General features: G+C 38.5%; 1 protein-coding gene and 1 long non-coding RNA gene across 8 annotated transcripts in view; one reads left to right on the top strand and one right to left on the bottom strand.

Moving 5' to 3' along the window:
* The window catches only part of esr1 (estrogen receptor 1), a 267379-nt gene that overhangs the window by 193857 nt on the left and 54287 nt on the right, over positions 1 to 19235 (top strand). For all 6 annotated transcript variants that reach the window (XM_062956966.1, XM_062980464.1, XM_008116661.3 and 3 more), the window contains one exon: positions 9220 to 9552. In XM_062956966.1, the coding sequence (XP_062813036.1) occupies positions 9220 to 9552 (333 nt within the window). The remainder of the gene's footprint in view (positions 1 to 9219; positions 9553 to 19235) is intronic.
* Positions 1 to 19235, bottom strand: part of LOC103279834 (uncharacterized) — a 47711-nt gene that overhangs the window by 14527 nt on the left and 13949 nt on the right. The gene's annotated exons all lie outside the window — the stretch shown is intronic.

Below are 19235 nucleotides of genomic sequence, written 5' to 3'. Positions count from 1 at the left end.
CCATTAGACATTCGACATATATAGATAAAGAGGCAATTTAACATTCCAGCTTCCAGCTCCATGAGGGTATGCTCGATTCTGGCCATAGGGGGAGCTGCTGCTTCCCCATCCACTTGTGACACTGACTCCTTGATGGAGTACTTCCTTATTCTTCCACACACTGTTGGAAGGTTTTTTTTTATAGTCGTAAATTAGTTAAATTAGCCTCCCCGCATAAAGTGGTACCTAAATTTCCTGCTTGACAGATGCAACTGTCTTTCGGCCTGCATACATCAACAGCAAGCTAGTCTAATGGTCGGGAGCTGACTCCAAAGCCCGGGCTGGCTTCAAACTCATTGGGACTTTGCATGACCAACAATAGCAGTAATCAGCCACAGAGCTACATTTTAGTAATCTTAGTATGTTCATAGTAGAGTTGTATGCAGAATTAGTTTCTACTATTTCTAGCATTTCTTTTGTGTCTTTCGTTTCTTTGGGAGCACGAAACAGGAAGCCTCCTCCCTGCACAAAAATCAGCTCGACATGAAAGCAAGCTGGAGCCAATCCCGGCTCCAAGCCTGCTTTTGTCTGCAAGACGAGCACCTGCTAGAACTTGCCTCCTTACCTGGTGAGCAGGCCCAAAAAGTGCACATGCCTGCTGATACCTGCAGCTGAGCGCCTCTTTCTCTAGAGTAGAAACAGCAGGCAAGAAGCCTCCTTAAAGCTCACACCAAGAAGGGGTGCCTGAGTGGAATAGGAAACAGATTTTTTGGGGCCCTAAACCAAAAACAGATATCTGCCCTTCTGATTTCAGGAGGCTGCTAAAAAATGGATTGGAGCAGCCACTGAAATCATGAAATGGAGCCCGAATGCACAACCCTAGTTCATAGGCTATAAAGTGTTTCTGGCTAGGTTCCTCACTTTTTTCTGGTAGTATTCTATTATTTAGACCACTGTCCCATTTCTCTTCTTTTCCATTCTCATTCTTGCTCCCTTTGCAGTTTAATGTCTCCAGCTTTCTCATTTTACAAAGTGAGAATAGATGTTCAATGTCAACCTCTTTAGAATGAGTTCTTTTAAATAATATAGACAAAGCCCAGAGTATTTGAGTGATGTAAAAAGCCCACAGGAAATATTATAATGGGGTAAACTTGTGATGTATGGTTGGCCTGTAATACTGCAGTACCATAGTAATTTGTCTGCTATGAAAATAGGTAATATATTGCATTGTAGATGTTGCTTTCTTTTCTGCATTTCTTTTTCGGATGATGTGCATAAGACAGATTATGGGACTAAGTAATGACAACTAACTGAAAACAGAAAGCATGTTGATCTATAACATGAGTGGATAATTTATTAATTTTTCAGTTTTCTTGTTGATTAAAAACTACTGTTAAAACTCTTAATAGTAAAAACATTGTTTTTTGTAAAAACACTGATTTGCAGATAAGTTAAGTGAAACTCTACATATCAATATACACCTTGTCAAGAGGGAGGATTGTGTGGGTCATGGAAGCAGGGTCCATCTACATGGTAGAATGAATGCAATTTGATACCACTTTAATTGCCATAGCTAAATGCTATGGAATCATGGAAGTTGTAGTTTGACAAGGCAGCAACAGTTTTAGGCAAAGACCTTGCAAAACTACAGCTCCCTTGATTTCATAACATTGAGCTACAACAATTAAAGTGGTATCAAACTGCATTGATTTTACAGTTTAGAGGACTGACACAAATGTTCGAAGGAGCTTTCCCTTAATGCTTTTCAAGCCATTTCTTGATGGAGGTGCTACAGAAATAATAAAAATGCACAAAATGCTCATAAAAATGTAAGAGCTTAGGGATTATTGAATCATTTAGTTCTGATGTATTATTCAGAATCTCAATAATTTTTTCTCATAATTTTAGTTATAATGGACTGTGGTTCTGTGGTTGGTTATTATTAAGTTCTGGAAATTATTAATTGAAATAGGAGATTAGTTTATCTCCTCCCCCAGTTAGAAATCTGTGTGTTGTGTATTGCTCATGTTCTATACTCTCTCTTTCTCTTTCACTCATTCTCTCTCTCTCACACACACACATACAGCAACCCACGTGTGTGTGTGTGTAATAAGAAGTTGTACATTCAGTGTTTCTTTTTTCCCCAGAGAGAGGTGTTCTTCCTTTCATTGTAGTTTAAAATAATTAATAATGATCTTCCTTTGTTTTGTCTCCTTCTATGGGATAACTGGAGAACTACTAGCAAATGTCCTCTTCCTATAAATCTCTTATGAGAAGTCATCCATCCACAGATTTAAACATCTTCTCTTGGGGTCAGAACATTTCCAGCTGCTGATCTAAGTTACAGAGAATGCACAATATGCTCTTAAAATTCCCCAGTTCAGGTGCCCACAGCTGCAAAGTAAAAGCTGTTAAGGATTTCTGTCAATATATACATTATTTGGAAGAGCATTCTGGAGCATGAGGCAGAAGATGCCAAAGACATTCATGTAATTAGAAACAGGCATTACTCTTTTGTGGAGATAGGTAATAAGATGCTGACACCCAACATTTCTTTCTGATTTATCATCTGTTTCAAACGGGTACATACAAACCTTCATTGACAAACTTACATGTCTGTATACAAAATTAATTAAACAGCAACTGCATGAAAAGGTAACTATAGAAATTTGCACCAAACCCCCAAATCTATTTGAGCCACATATTACAATCAACAAGTGTCTGGTGCCTATTATGGTGTGTGTGGAGGGAGGATTCCCAAGGCATGGTAATACAACAGAAAAGGTTGCCTACAGATTAACTTGGGAACAACAACACATAACACAATAGAGCACATCTCATCCATTAAAGAACATATAAAACCAATAGATAATAACATCTATCAATCAATTCTTTTAAAACCACACCTTAAAAGGAACCTAGACCGGTCTGCTGAAAAAGACTGATCTTTGCTAATGTAAATCCAGAGAGCATTTCATGTTGACAAATCTTTTCTGGCAGGTCAACGGCCTCTGGTTCAACTAAGTTTTGGCTGGCTGAAGTAAATGTGTCCTAGAGGACCAGAGTGAATAGGCCAGATTATATGGGAGAAGGCATCACTGTGGGTAACTTGGATCTAAACTATTTAGGACTCTAAACATAATAACTGACATTTTGGTATTTTGCCTGGAAACCAACTGGCAACAAATGGAATGCTTTTAATATTGGTGTAATATACTCACTCCTAAATGTATTGGTAACCAACCTGGGAAGAAGTTCTCCATAAAGTAATCTTATTCCAGTTTGTTAAGGGCCTTTTGTTTCGTTAATACCATGGAGCTGTTCCCAGTGAAATACTGGCAGCCAATACACTTATTTGAGTAAATTAGTACTGTATTTTGTTCTACAAATATTCCATTGTTTAGCAACCCAGCGGCCAAGATTGGTTCATGGGTAGTTTCTGGGCCAGACTTATGGGTCACTCTTTCAGATTGTAGACTTTAGGAAAATCCTTTGTTGGAAGTTGTTAACTGGCCCTGATTGATTCATGTCTGGAATTCCTCTGTGGACAAGCATGGAGACAATTTCAACAAAAAGGAGGTAACCATGAAAATGAACTAAATCTTGCTACCAGTATTAAAACAACTCTAAAATCAGGACACTAAATAAAGAACACCACTCACAAAAGAGAGGAATTCCAGACATGAATGAATCAGGGTCAGTTAACACCTCCCAGCAAAGGATTCCCCCAGGCAGTAAGCAGCCAGACCTTGCAACTGAAAGGCTATTCAATGCTAATCAAGGTGACCAACTGAAACATTCACATCTGCCTCCAACAGACAAGCGTTCTTTCTCCCACCCTGAATATTCCACAGATATATAAACCCCACTGAAGACTAGTTTCCAACATACCTCATTACCTCTGAAGATGCCTGCCACAGATTCAGGTTAAATGTCAGGAGAGAATGCTTATGGAACTTGGCCATACAGCCCAGAAAGCTCACAGCAACCCAGTGATTCTGGCTATGAATGCCTTCAACGGCACAGGTAGTAAGTCATTGCAGGCCTTAATATTTTTGAATGGTGTCTTCAAAATGATTAGCTCTCATTCATTCATTCCTTCCATACAGTTGATTCATACCCACACCTATCAAATCCACATTTATCAAATCTGCACATCATATTTTCTTGTCATCTGATTTTTCATAATATAAAACCACATTTGACTGTAATATCACAACAAAGTAGAACTGGGTATTATCACCGTACTAGTGGCATCATAATCTAGATCACTTAATGGCCACTCACAATAGTTTTATATAGGTAGTAATACAGAACTGGAGGCAAGATGGTATTTTGTAGCATCCCGATGGCAAGCAATGAGAATCTTTGCAGCAGCTCTCTGAAACTGACCCTATAGGTAGGCACAGAATCAGTCTAATTCTGTGCATCACACCACATACCTGGGTCAAGAGCAACTAGTAGGATAATTAATGATGGCCAGCATTACTTTCCCAGTTAAAGTAGTGTTTATTACATCCTGGATTCATCTGATAATTCTCCCCCTTGCTTGCTTAAACCAGCAGTAGTGACTATTTGATTGGTGAGCTGGTCAGATTCAATAACCTCAAATCCAACCCATATCCATCCCATGTTTGAGTTCTTGTCTGAATCTGCAACAGCAGCTTCTTTGAAGTTGTTGGGTAGATGAACAAACTTTGAACCTAGCAGAATAGTTTTTCTATCTCCCTTCTTGAGAATCCAGGAAAGATAGCCAAGGCAGTTGTTTTTGCTGCCTTCATCCCCACACAGTAGGCAATGGCATGACACACTGGCAGATCTGTGCCATCTGTCTGTGATTCCTATCTTTACCTTGAATTACCAAAGAACAGAGACCTCAAAATTTCTAAGAAGATCACTTATGTAACCTTGGTTAAAATATATGCTTTAATTTGAATTAAACCAGTCATTTAGTCTATGAAGCTAATGGAATTTTTTAGAATGGCAGCTGCAGATGAGACAAGTAATGATTATATTCACTTTAGTGCTTTCATCAGATTGAAAACTGATTAAGTTAACATTCAACAGTTGCCATTTATTTTATTTTCTTGTAATCAAAGCCAAACCACTCATACAGTAAAGCAAAACTAACGGGCTTTTCTTTGTATTGGAAATATTACTTCAAAAAGATCTTACAAACAAGTCAGTAATATTCTCATTAGTGTCAAGGGAAGTTGTATTTCTCTCTGAATTTGTTTTTGAACAATGAGAACCACCCAGATTGTTTTTACTTATTCAACAACTTAGAAGCAAGATTGATAAACAAATTAGTTATTGTATAAAATAAAAATACATTCTTTTAGTTGGATCCAGAAGTCCTCCTCCATGAACATAAGGGAGACCAGGAGTTATATGAAGTGCCAACCCCCCAAACAAAAAATCCCAGTCACTGTATATGAGAAAGCCATTTTGGATTGGCTTTTGAGGCTCCACATATGCGATTCATGTATGGCAGATCTGCAAAATGGTATGTTTTAATTGCTTTGAGACCTAAAAGGATATCACTGCTTAATAAACGAACAAGTACTCAGACATCTTTTTTTAATGTTCAAATAATCATTAGGCTTTTTCAAACTATATTAGTGATTGCTGCAGCACAAGATGAGGTGAATTTACAAGGCACAAAACTATGTGAAAAATCCTTCTCGTGTGTTCATACGTTTGTTACAGTACAGGATGTGGTAAATTTACAAGGTACATAGCTATGTGAAAACCCCTTTCCTTCATTCACACGGTTATTCCTATTGTTTTCATGGACAGACTGAAAATCGTATTAATGATATTGTAAATCCTGTGACTGAAATGTCCCTAGTATTTTGCTAGTTGGATTATGAAATTTTGCCAAAACAGGGTTATTTCTTCTAATGTAAGAAAACTTTTATGTAAAGAAAAATTGTAGTGAATTTATGAGCACTTTGTTTTTCAAATTCAATTTGGAAACATGAAATCATTCTAACAGCAGAAGTAAATTTATAAACCCTCTTTATATGGAAAGATTTATCAAAATGTGGAAAGTTGGCAATGGAATAGATCATCCTTCTTTTGTTTTTAAAATAACCATTAATTTAATCAAATGTTACTGGAATAGATAATACTCATCATATTCATTAGTTCCTTCCAATCTTATTTGGACACAGCATGTTTTCAAAGGAGACATAACTTTAGGAAGTATGACAACCCGTGATCTCATTCCTAGGTACAAGTTGGAACCTTTAAATCAAGAGGTATTGCCTTATGAAGCAATTCAACAGAATAGTTTATACACTACTGAATATAACTGAAGCCTAAACAGAGGTATCTGTCAGCACCTTTCTTTTATATTGCAATTGTTTCCCATGGGTGTGGCTTGAATATTCAAAACTTTCACCAGACGTTGGCTCTTTCAGTGATTTTCTTTTCGATTACATTGATGCACTAAGAATTAAAACTGAAACATTCACTACTGAGATTTCAGAGATGACATGTGTTTACATTGCTGGCTTCTTTTTGCATTTTGAGTTTAGACCTTTCCTAGTTTGGAATGCTAGCTTCTTCTAATTCATTGTTCTACACACTTCAAATATTTAGGGACCTGCTTCCAAGCTTTCACTTGACATACAGAACTGATCAGCCACATATAGGAGCCATCTTTCTTCAAAGTGTTTTACTTTGTTTTTATAATTGTTTAAGAGAGTTTTTTGTACAAACCAGTTTTTTTGTGACCCATCATGTTAGATGCAACATTTAAATCATTTTCCACCACTGTCCTTGTATGAAATTTTGAATGGACCCTCATGAAGATCAAGCGGTTGCGCAAAGACTTCAGGAGCCTAATAGCAATTCCAGGCATGATACCCATCATGCATATATGGGAAACCATTGTCATTGAAATTCTTAAACATTTTAAAATCAAAATAATACAAATTGGAAGAATGACTTTGACTTTAATTAGACCAATTCTAGAACAAATAGTTTGAAGACTGCTTCTTAAACATCTCCAATGTTGTAAATGCAATGGAAACTTAACTTTTTGGATTTAATCAAGGGGGAAGGGGACTGGAGTTATTGCATCATGGATGTATGAAGTACTGCATATACTACTGTATAAGGCAACCTCATGTATAAGCAGAGAGCAGGTTTTGGGCCAAAATTATGGATTTTGATATGGCTGTGAATAAACCAAGAGTTATTCTGCACAGAGCGGAAAGCACCAACATGGCACAATTTCCTCATCAAGGCATTCAAAAACGCTACCAGAGATGACATAATGGAGACAGTAGAGTGTGGTGGTGCTTCCCCAGGACAAACCATGTTTTTGCCTTTCACTACTCAGAGAAGGGGAAGTTTCATTTTTTTAAAAAAAGAGTAAAGTTACAATAGACGTATTGATCTCTGGATAAGTTGACAGTTTTTGAAGGTTAATGTTTTTGACTAAAATTTCTAGACTCATACATGACTATATACAGCAGGGGTCCTCAAACTTTTTAAGCCGAGGGCCGGTCCACAATCCTTCAGACTGTTGAGGGGCCGGATTATCATTTGAAAAAAAATACAATCAAATTCCGATGCACACTGGGTATGTCTTATTTGTAGTGCAAAAACAACAACAACAACAACAACAACAACAACGAAAGAACAATACAATATTTAAAAATAAAAACAATTTTACCAACATACATTTATCAGGATTTCAATGGGAAGTGTGGTTCTGCTTCTGGCAAATGAGATAGTCAAGTTAATTAGGGTTGTTGTTGTTGTTGTTGTTGTTGTGTGCCTTCAAGTCATTTCAGACTTTAGGCGAGCCTAAGTCTAAAATTTATTTATTTATTTATTTATTTATTATTTTTTGCACTTATTTACTACATTTGTATCACACCCTTCTCACCCCAAAGGGGGCTCAGAGTGGCTTACAAATTATATGTACATACAATATATTATATTATTAGCATAGCACAATATTAGCATTATATATTACTATATTGAACTATACCACTATACTGTAATATTATTAGTAATATTATATGTAATATAGAATATATAATTAATATTATTATATGGTATTATTATTAGTGTTATATTGTATTACATTATAATATTGTTATCAATATTATATGTATATACAATATATTATATTATAAAACTGAGGGCGGGGGCCAGGTAAATGACCTCGGAGGGCCGCATCCGGCCCCCGGGCCTTAGTTTGGGGACCCCTGATATACAGTATATTAAAATTACACAGACTGCTTAGAAGTTAAAAATTCACCCAATATTTGCCAGTTAAACTGGGAATCTGTTACCTGAAGTGTATGTGTGTGTGTGTGGCACCTGAGTAGATTTTAAGAACAAGATGCTATTTTATTGTTTAATATTGTTTTTAAGTTACAATGCAGATTACCCAATAATTTCCTTAAGTGTGTGTGTGTGTGGGGGGGGGGGGGGGATTGAACAGAATGATCCTTTAAGCCAAACCTTTCTTCCAGTATCCGGGTTCTTGGTGTTCTTTACTACAATGCACTGGCAAATATTTAGATATCATTTGATTCCTGTTGAAAATTATGCCTGTTCTCTTCAAAGAAAGTCTTGTTATTCGGCCAAATGCATGTTTGTTTCCAGATCCAAGGATAAGTTTTTGTGTCAAAATATTGCAAAGTAGCCATTCATTAAAAAGACAGTTCAGAAGTTGCTGTACTATCTAATCATTTACTTCTTAAAAGCAGTTTATAAGTAGAGAGGACTTTCACAAAACAAACCAGGAATGCCTATGACTAGGGTCCGTGTGTGGAACAGATTGCATTAATAATTGGTTGTTGAAGAACTGACACATTGCTCAGGCCGTGACTGAAACAAAATGTCTTGTTTCAAGGCCAGGCTGAAGACATTTTGTTCCCATAGGACACCCAATGATCCAAGCCACCCCCTGCACTGTTGCAATGAATGCTATGTTGCAATACGAATATGCTTTTTGGCACTTGGCACTTATTTGTGGATCCCTGTTTGTAACATACCATGCGGCAGATGCTTTGTAGCTTAGTGTTATCAAGATGCTAAGTATTGTGTTGTAAGATGAGAAAATAATGTGGAATAGGTGTAATTTAATGTATGCCTCAGGACGGTGTGCTGGATTAAATAAGTATTGCATAAATTCCCATTCTTATTTTTCTGGGGGCATTGCATAACAAGATGGTGCAAACATATGTTAATTGTATTCTTATCTCCTTTCAGGAATTCGGAAAGACCGCAGAGGAGGCCGTATGCTGAAACACAAACGTCAAAGAGAGGAAAATGATAGCAGGAATGCAGGGGCTTTAACAGAGGCGAGGAGCACGGCTCTCTGGCCAAGTCCCCTGATGATCAAACATAGCAAAAAGAACAGCCCAGCCTTGTCTCTGACTGCAGATCAGATGGTCAGTGCTTTGCTGGAGGCAGAGCCACCTGTTGTCTACTCGGAATATGACCCTAGCAGACCTTTCAATGAAGCTTCAGTAATGACACTGCTAACCAACCTTGCTGACAGAGAACTGGTGCACATGATCAACTGGGCAAAAAGAGTTCCAGGTAAGGACATGTTTGAAAGAGCATGTTTGAACAGTTATTTATAGGTTTACATTTCCCAAGGTGCACTGTTGACGAGGCAGTCAGGCAAATGTGAGTGGAATTCACAAGGAGACAGACATTATTTATACTCTTTTGCTTTCTATTCACACAGTGCCATGATTACATATACTAGTATAAACTGGTTTTTCTGGTATAACTGTGGAGAGTATGAGTATGAAAAGTAGGCTGAATAATAACCATACTTGGTTACTAAGATAAAGCTGGAAAGTACCATCTAGCATAGATAGGATAACTTGTGATGTTCTAGGTATTTATGGACATCAGTTTCCATTAGCCAGCTTGGTCAGTGATGTGACATGATGGGAGATGTAGTTCAGCAACTTCTGGAAGGCCCAGCTTTTATAGTTGTACACATAGAATATAGAGTACGGTAGAGACACGTCATATTAGCATAAAATTGGTGTTACTATTTCCTGTCATGTTGATTTCAGCTTATGGTGACCCCATGAATAAGAGACAGCTAGTCGGGTTGTCATCAGCTGCCCTGCTCAGGTCTTCAGGCTCAGAAATGTGACTTCTTTTGTTAAGTTTATCTACCTTTTATGTGGTCTTCCTCTTTTTTCTATTCTATTTCACTTTGCCAAGCATTATCTTTTTCAGTAACTCATTGTCTCATGATATGTCCTAGGTATGACAGTCTCAGTTTAGTCATCTTTTGGTTTTAGGTCTCATTTATTCTTGGATGCATCAATTTTCATTCAGGCAAATCATGGTATCTGCAGAACTTTCCTCCAGCAGCACATTTCAAATGAGTTGTTATTCTTCCTATCAGCTTTCTTCTCAGTATAGCTTTTCCGCCCATGCATAGGCATTGGAAATACTGTGACATGGATTTTTTTCATGTCAGGAGCAACTTGAGAAACCGATTATGACTTTGGTACTACAGATATATCTTTACACTTGCTGATCCTATCTAGGACCTTCATAGCCACCCTTCCAAATTTTCATCTTTTTTTCTTTTTTCTTTTTCTTTTTAGATAAATACATGTAAATACTCAAAACCTCAACATTTTCAACACAAGAGTACTCATAGCATATTAACTATCTCAGTTATAATGAAATAACCTTTACACATTTTTTCTGTCCTGAGCAAAAAAGGAATATATATTTTTCTGTTACCTCACACTTTAAAAGTAAATCTCCCTCTTGATTTTAGTACTTTTCCAGGAAACAGAATCCAACAGTGCCTATCTCAGTATAGGACTTTGTCCTTCATTACAAATCTATATATATAAAAGAGTGATGGAATCGCGGCACCGAGCAAAACAGCAAAACTAAACATCCCCCAACCTAGAAATTTAACCACACAATACAACATCCACGCCTTAAGGTTGAAACAATGAAAGATCACGTCAGGCACACAGAAAATCACACAAACCCACAACGCACCATCTGCGCTTGCTCAAAGAAGCCCTCCTCGCGCTTCCCGTCATGGCGCCCCATTCACTCACCCAACCCCTTTGACTACATACTCCGCGCCATCTGCGCATGTGCAAAATCGGCCAATTCGTGCTTCCCGCCATTCCGCCCCATTAACTCACGCAAGCCCCTTTGACTACGGATACCGCCATTTCCGCAGCTGCAAAAAAGACCTCCTCGCTCGCTCGCCACCCAGATCACCCAGGGAAAGACCATCTGGGAGGGAAGGGAGGGAAGGGCTCGGCCAGCCAGACCGCCCTTCTCTTACCACCGCTGCCCTCTTCCCCCAGGCACATTTCCTCACAGAGGAAACCCCACCAACAGCCAACTCAAGCCTCAAAGGAAAAAAAAGGCTTCTCCAGAAACTCCTCTTTCCACCTCCTTTCAGATGGCCAGCCAGCCTCTCAATAATAATAATAATAATAATAATAATAATAATAATAATAATAAGAAGAAGAAGAAGAAGAAGAAGAAAATCATACAATCCTAAGGTTAGCAGATACCACTAAGGATCATCCAGTTCAACTTCCTTATATCATGCAGGAGGACACAATCCAACCACTCCTGACAGATGGCCATCCAATATCTGCACAATAATAATACACATCGAATCATACCATCAGACAGTTAGGAGACACCCCTAAAGGCTATCCAGTCCAACCCAATTCTGCCATGCAGGACACAATCCAAGCACTCCCAACAGATGGCCACCCAGCCTCTCAATATTAATAATAATAATAACAACAACAACAACAACATACAATCCTAACGTTTGGAGCGACCCCTAAGGATCATCCAGATCAACTTCCTTCTACCATGCAGGAGGACACAATCCAAGCACTCCTGACAGATGGCCATCCAGCCTCTACATAATAATGATAATGATGATGAAGATGATAATAATAATAATAATAATAATAATAATAATAATAATAATAGCATAGAATCCAAGAGTTTGGAGAGACCCCTAAGGGCCATCCAGCCCAACCCTTTCTACTATGCAGCAGGACACAATCCAAGCATTCACAACACATGGACAACGTATAAATACTATACAATACTACACAGGATCCTCATCACTTTCACAGTACACAAACAACCAAATGCATACTAAACATAAAGACAACCATACAACAGACATTCAATACCACCACTACCTCAACAATTTCTCACCCACACCACAAGACAACGCCACAGCAACGCGTGGCCGGGCACAGCTAGTACCACATAGAATGCAATATATAACCTTTCATGTTTTCTTTATGGCTACCATTAGAAAAATATGGATCGCTCTATTATTAATGGAAAACACAAACTGATTTATCATTCCATAGAAGTGCTAGAACAAAGAATACCATATCTGATGCTTCTCATAATTAAATGTCTCAGGCATTACTTCTTGACATTATCTTGATTTTAAAACATGAATTTATACTTTCCCTGAGTACAGAAATATGTATACTATGGAAAAGAAAGCCACACCAAATAATCCCAAAGTCTTTTTCTGCTCTTTTGACTGTAGTCTCCATTTTGATTGATGAATAGGTCTAGGTATACAAAATACTTAACTGTTAAATATTTGAAGTTTTCTAAATAATGTGGATAATACTCATCGGTATTTTTGTTTTCTTAATGTTTAGACAAAACCCCAGTTTTGTCATTTTTTCCATAGAACAAAAAGTAGCCTAACATACTTCTTCCTTTTTGAAATCTCCAGGTCAAGCAAAAATAACAATATACCTAATCAATAAAAATCCTTCAATTTTTGCCCATAAAATTATTCCTAATTTAATATTACATGCTTATTACATGGAAAGCAAGCATGATAATTAATTTATTGCTGCCTGGAATTGAAACGTAGCATAGCAACTAGGCTTGATCGATCCATGAAAAATTTGATTCTAAACTCGTTTCAAAACTAGAGGGGGCATTTTTTCGTTTTTGTTGCTAATAACGAATTTGGCCCCCAAAATTTTTCAAAATTAACGAAAATTCGTTATTTTCGAAATTAATTCGTTAATGGCGGACGCGCATGCGCGGTGGCCCAAAAACAGCCCGAAGGGGGGGGGACTTAGGGGGCTCTCCCGCCCTCATTTTTTTAGTGATCTTCTTCAAACTTGGTACAGTGGTAGAACACATTTAACACTGATAGCTCACCAAAATGTGGAACGTTTCCCTTATCCTCTGATTTTTGGCAAATTTTCATAGCTTTTATAATAAACCATTTTTTAATAATTGCAGAAATCTGTTCCTGGTTTGAAAGTCTTATTTCCTGTTAAATTGGGTTGTCTTTACTGTGAAAGTCATTGCTCTACTTCAGAAACTTTGTTTTTGTGGCTGAAACTTTGTTAAATTGGTCTAGTCCCCGGCTGAGACACAAGCAGCCCCGCTTGTGTTTGAGAGCGGTGAAGGGACAAAGGCACCCCCCCTTCTTTCCCCAAAAGGAGTTGTATTTTGTACAGGGAAGTATGGGATATGCAACTCTTTCCCAAACTTGGCTTAGGATTATCAGGAAGCGTCCCCGGCTGAGACACAAGCAGCCCCGCTTGTGTTTGAGAGCGGTGAAGGGACAAAGGCACCCCCTTCTTTCCCCAAAAGGAGTTGTATTTTGTACAGGGAAGTATGGGATATGCAACTCTTTCCCAAACTTGGCTTAGGATTATCAGGAAGCGTCCCCGGCTGAGACACAAGCAGCCCCGCTTGTGTTTGAGACTGGGGAAGGGACAAAGGCACCCCCTTCTTTCCCCAAAAGGAGTTGTATTTTGTACAGGGAAGTATGGGATATGCAACTCTTTCCCAAACTTGGCTTAGGATTATCAGGAAGCGTCCCTGGCTCGGATCCCTTGTTTCCAAAAACACTTTTGCGTGGAAAAAAGAAAGGAGAAAGCCCACCCCGCCCGCAAGAGGAAAAATGGCGCAGCAGAAAAATTGCTGCGCCAGGAAAAAAACACCCACAGGACAGCCCTTTGCAAAAACAAAAGAAAAAGAAAGACCCAACTAACACACACCACCCAAACTCAGCCAGCCACCCCACCTTTTCTCCCGGTCTTCACACAGCCATGCTGTGACGCAGCAATCTTTCCTGCCTGCCAGTGCCTGCACCAAAATCTCCCTTCCACCCTCTCCAAAATTCCCAGTGCGACTGAGCCACGAGGCGTGTGCACGCTCAGGACGTCCTACCAGCCCCTCCCCCTGGTTAAACGTGCTCTCTGATTGGCTACAAGGTGCAAACAACACGCTAGATTGCCCCAGTGGACTTAAACAAGTTTGGATGATTTGCCAAAGCATTTTTTAAAAACGAAAAAAAAGGCGCCATAACGGAAAACGGCCAATCGCGGTTCGAAACCGCGATATCCAGGCGTGTGGACAACCAAGGTTCGATATTGCTTCAAAACAAACGAAAATAACGAATCAATAACGTAAACGGGGAAAACGAATTATTTGAGCAAGCCTAATAGCAATTAATTGATAAAAAGCATCCATCTTGATTTCAAAAGAAAAGATGAACGTGACTATATATTCATGCATTCTAAATACAATCTAACTTTGATATATTTTAAGATTGTATTTACTGTGGTTTTTAGTTTGCATATGTGTTGATTTTAACTTAAATTTTAATACCCATGATATTTAATTCTATTTTAATGTTTATATATTTGTAGATTTTAAATTGTACTGAAATGCCTTTAATGTAAACTGCTTTGAGTCTCCTTGTGGAGAGAAAAAGTGGGGTATAAATAAACATAATCATCATCATCATTGGCAGAAAACTGAAATTAAGTTTTTTCAGGAACCATGTTTTCCAGAAATTGAGCTATGAAGGCTAAGATATATGGGTTGGTTAGAGAATATGCATGAGAAAATTGTCCAGTGCTAGAGCTTTACTGATATCAGTACACTCTTACTTTTGAGCAGATATTGATTGCAGTGTATTTATAATATTAAATAAGACTGTGTCCAAATTCTTTGTTTACAGAATTTGGTGCAATTCCCATATGGCACAATTGGGGAGGAGATACATATGCTGGTCCCTTCAGAGACAGAGGCCAGCAAGGAAGCAAGCAAGGGCACAGCAGGGTTGTGATGGAGAGATGGGCTTTATAAACTGATCGGCATATCATTTCCTTGTTGCATGACAAAATTCAACCCATTCTCCAAAGTTTAGTCCAATGTAGGTTTCATGTGGGCCAGGTAGGATTTTCTCCCACTTTCCCAGATTTTTTACCCCACCTTACCATGTGTATCATGGGGGTTGTTTGGTGAGGCAGCAGCACTCCATGGTAGAAAAAGTTAAAGACCTTGCAAAACTACTGCAGCTGTCATGTTGGTTTCATATAATGCTGTGTAAATAACTGGCCACTTGGCAAGTATTGTAGAAAGAAAGAAAGAGTAGTTTTCAGTGATACCATTTTATTGAAGTTCTCTACAATCTTACTCTTTGATAATGAGATCCATGGAATGTGGAAGGAGACTGTAGTTGATGTATGGTGTAAACCTTCACTATAAGTTATGGAACACTATGGATTTCAGGAGGAACTACCTCCTTCAAGGCCACCTGATCTGTAATTCAATATATCTGGATTCCTCCAGGAGCTTGGAAGCTGCGTATGTCTAGGGGTTACCTAGGCAGATGTCTGGGGATAACCCCTGCCTCAGCAGAACCACTTTGCCACAAGGTACATGATTTAAATAGTTTAAATTAAGTGGCCAAATTCTACCCAATACTTGTGTTTGATCTCATTATTTCATCTTTTTGTTTAAGCACATGTTTCCAATAAAGGGAGACAGAAAGGGAAATTTTGAATAATTTCCTTTTCTTTTTATAATTCCACATACGAGATCTGCTCTGGAAATTCAGTGTGGACATAGAAGAGCTGCAGGAAAAAATAAATTGAAAAATGGGTCCTTTATAGAAGTTTTTTCTGGAACTTAGCACCATTTGTGAGCATAGGTACTAGGCTTGTCCGATCGATGGAAAAAATGTTTCAATTCTCGTTTCTAAAGTAGGGGGTGCCGGCTCTTCAATATAGAAATTATTTCTTAATGTTTCACCCAAAATTTTCGGATATTTCCGAAAATTCGTAATGTTTCTAAAATGTTTCTAAAATGGCGGACGCGCATGCGCAATCGCCAAAAAACGGGAAAATGGGGGGGACTTTTCTGGGGGTCTCCCGCCCTCATTTCTTGAGCTATTCTCATCAAATTTGGTACAGTGGGAGAACACATTCCACACTCTTTGCTCAACAAATTGCAGAATGTTTGCTGTCTCCTATGATTTTTGGTGAATTTTCATAACTTTTTATAATACACTATTTTTCAATATTTGAAGAAACCTGTTCCTGGTTTGAAAGTCTTATTTCCTGTTCAATTGGGTTCTTATCACTGTAAAAGTCCCTCTTCTACTTGTGTAGACTTTGGATTAGAAATGCAGCACACGCCAAGCAATGCCTTGACAGGATTGGCAACGTCCTTTGGAAACTATAAATTGCTGTGGACCCTCTATTGAATCAAATCAATGTCTGACTTTGTGATTGCAGAAATAAAACTCAGCCCAAGGCTTGGGAATAGAAATGGAGCGTGAGGGAAGCAATGCCTTGGCAGGAGTGCCCACGTCCTTTGGAAACTATTTCTTTCAATGTACCCTTTTAGGTTTGAAAACAATGTGTGTCTTTGTGATTGCTGCAATAACACTCAGCCCGGGGGCTTGGGATTACAAACGGAGTGGGAGGGAAGCAATGCACTTGCAGGAATGCAGACGTCCTTTGGAAACTATTTCTTCCAATGTACCCTTTAGGTTTGAAAACAATGTGTGTCTTTGTGATTGCTGCAATAACACTCAGCCCGGGGGCTTGGGATTACAAACGGAGCGGGAGGGAAGCAATGCACTTGCAGGAACGCAGACGTCCTTTGGAAACTATTATTTTCAAGTCCCCCCCCTTTCAGGATTGCAAAGAAGGGCTGATGTGGTGATTGCTAAATTCCAAAAAAGAAAACAGAAAGGCAAAAGGTCTCCCACAGGAGTAGATGGAAAGCACCCCAAGCTCAGCATTAGCAGGGACGCAGACGTCCTTTGGAAAAAAAAGTTCCCTAAAGCCAGCCACAGCAAGGACTCTGCCCCAAGCCCCCAGCCAATTTCCCCCCCAAAAAACACAATATCGAACCAGCAACAACAGAAACACTCTACCCCCAGTTAGCCCTCTCTCCCCCAAACAAGCAAGCAGCAGCTTCCCAGCGCGCGCCAAACACCCTCTCTCCTCAGTATCCCAACCCAGAATGGCTTGGGTCAGCTGCGGTTGGGGATTTTCATAGAGATCCTCCACGTGGACACGGAGGACGCTTGCCCCCACCTTTGGCAGCCATCGTGGAAGACTGATTGGCCAGGGAGCAGCCATGTTAGGCTGCGCTAGGCTCCCATTCATGTTAGGTCACAGAAACAAACAAACAAATAAATAAATAATTTTTAAAAAATATTTTAAAAAAATTGGAAGGAAAAAAATTAACGAAAATTTTAAGAAACAATTAGAGAATGGGCCAATGATGGTTCAAATTACATTGCCAGTTGCGCCCAGGGAAAACGTTTCAATACTCGTTTCAAAAAACGAGAACAATCCAAAATAATTACGAAACAAGAAACATAACGAATATTTGGACAACCCTAATAGGTACACATCAGAACCCAACTCATATTTTATCTCTTAAATTAATGGTAAGTCATAGAGCAGAATGATCCTTTACGCCAGATACATTACCACAGGAATTCTTAAATCATTACCTTTGCAAAATACCACCTTTGACTTATTGTAAAAGGCATATTGACATGCACAATATGATCTTAGTTCATTAGGAATGGTGGTTAAATGTTCATGTTCAACTAATAGTATAGATCTTAAGAAAAGTAACATTGAGAATTTTCTTTTTTTATTATTATCAAAAAGCAAAGTGAGTTGGCATTGCTCTTAAACAGCCTGGCTAATGGTTTACTTCCAGTACAGTAGCTGCATAGTTTAATGATCCTAAAACAGTATATTGGGCATGCAGGCTTTGAAGTTTCATGATGATTCACTGTGCTGGAGTTATTTTATAGTTTCCTGGAGTGAAAAGGTAAATAGTCAGTTGAATTTTTGATTTGATGCTGCCAAACTAGATGGTTTTCTTTTTTATTTGCTAAAGGCATTGTTTTCCAAACTAAGTTTATAATCCAAACTGTTTGTTAAACTGAGAACACTGTGTGGCCCCCAGTAACTATAGATCTTTATTGCATAGAGGACATCAACATCCTTTTTTTTTAAAAAAAAAAAAAAAAAGCAAATTGGAAATGAGAGTGAGCCAATGCAGTGTTGTTTCCTTCCCACAGTATTTTATGCTTTTCTCATAGTATTTCATGTAGAAATGGGAGGCATCTGTCAGGAGTGCTTTGATTGTGTATTCCTGCATGGCAGAAGATTGAAGTGAATTGGCCCTGTGGTCTCTTCCAACTTTCTATGATATAACAATCAATACTTTTCAGTTTGGAGCATCTTCTGTACAAACTGTTCTGTCCCTGAGGTCCTTTTGTAGATTTTGTAGATTTTATTCAGCAAAATAATCTGGCTGTGGTGCTATGTCAGGTGCTATATCTGTTGTGAATGCTATGACTAGCCACAAGTCAATGGGATATATCTTGCCCTTCAGAGGGGTGATTTATTTGTGGGCCCCATCCCACCACTGTTCATACAAATAATATCACTCCTCACTGCAACAACCCTTCAGAATGTGTATCCAAGACTCTGCTGATAAAACATTGGTGAGACTAGCTACTTACTTGCATGTAATTACAAGCATATTCGTTTGCAAATCTTAAAGTTTATGCTTTGCTTGTGAATGAAACAAGTCAGCGTCTGCTTTACATTTTCAGATTTTTATGGAACTTTGTGTCTTTTCTCCAACTCTCAAAAAGTGGACACACTATTCAATTGGAGGCATGTAGCACTACCTAAAGTATCTTAGATAAGTACTATCTAAGTATCTATCTTATATTACTGGTATTTCATGTGGATCACCAGATGTTGTTGGTCTGGATTTCCAAACTTTCCTCACCATTGACTGTGCTGGCTAGGACTTTTAGGGGTCGCATGATAGTTATTTGTGTATCAACTTTTTTGTGCAGATTGTTTTGTCCAGAAAATGCTGTTGTCTGTACAAAAAAAATTGCATTTTGTGCCAAA

Source organism: Anolis carolinensis, chromosome 1, assembly GCF_035594765.1.
Source record: "Anolis carolinensis isolate JA03-04 chromosome 1, rAnoCar3.1.pri, whole genome shotgun sequence".
Classification (NCBI taxonomy): domain Eukaryota; kingdom Metazoa; phylum Chordata; class Lepidosauria; order Squamata; family Dactyloidae; genus Anolis; species Anolis carolinensis.
The sequence above is the reverse complement of the archived record's forward strand: the minus strand, read 5'-3'. Positions and strand labels throughout refer to the sequence as shown.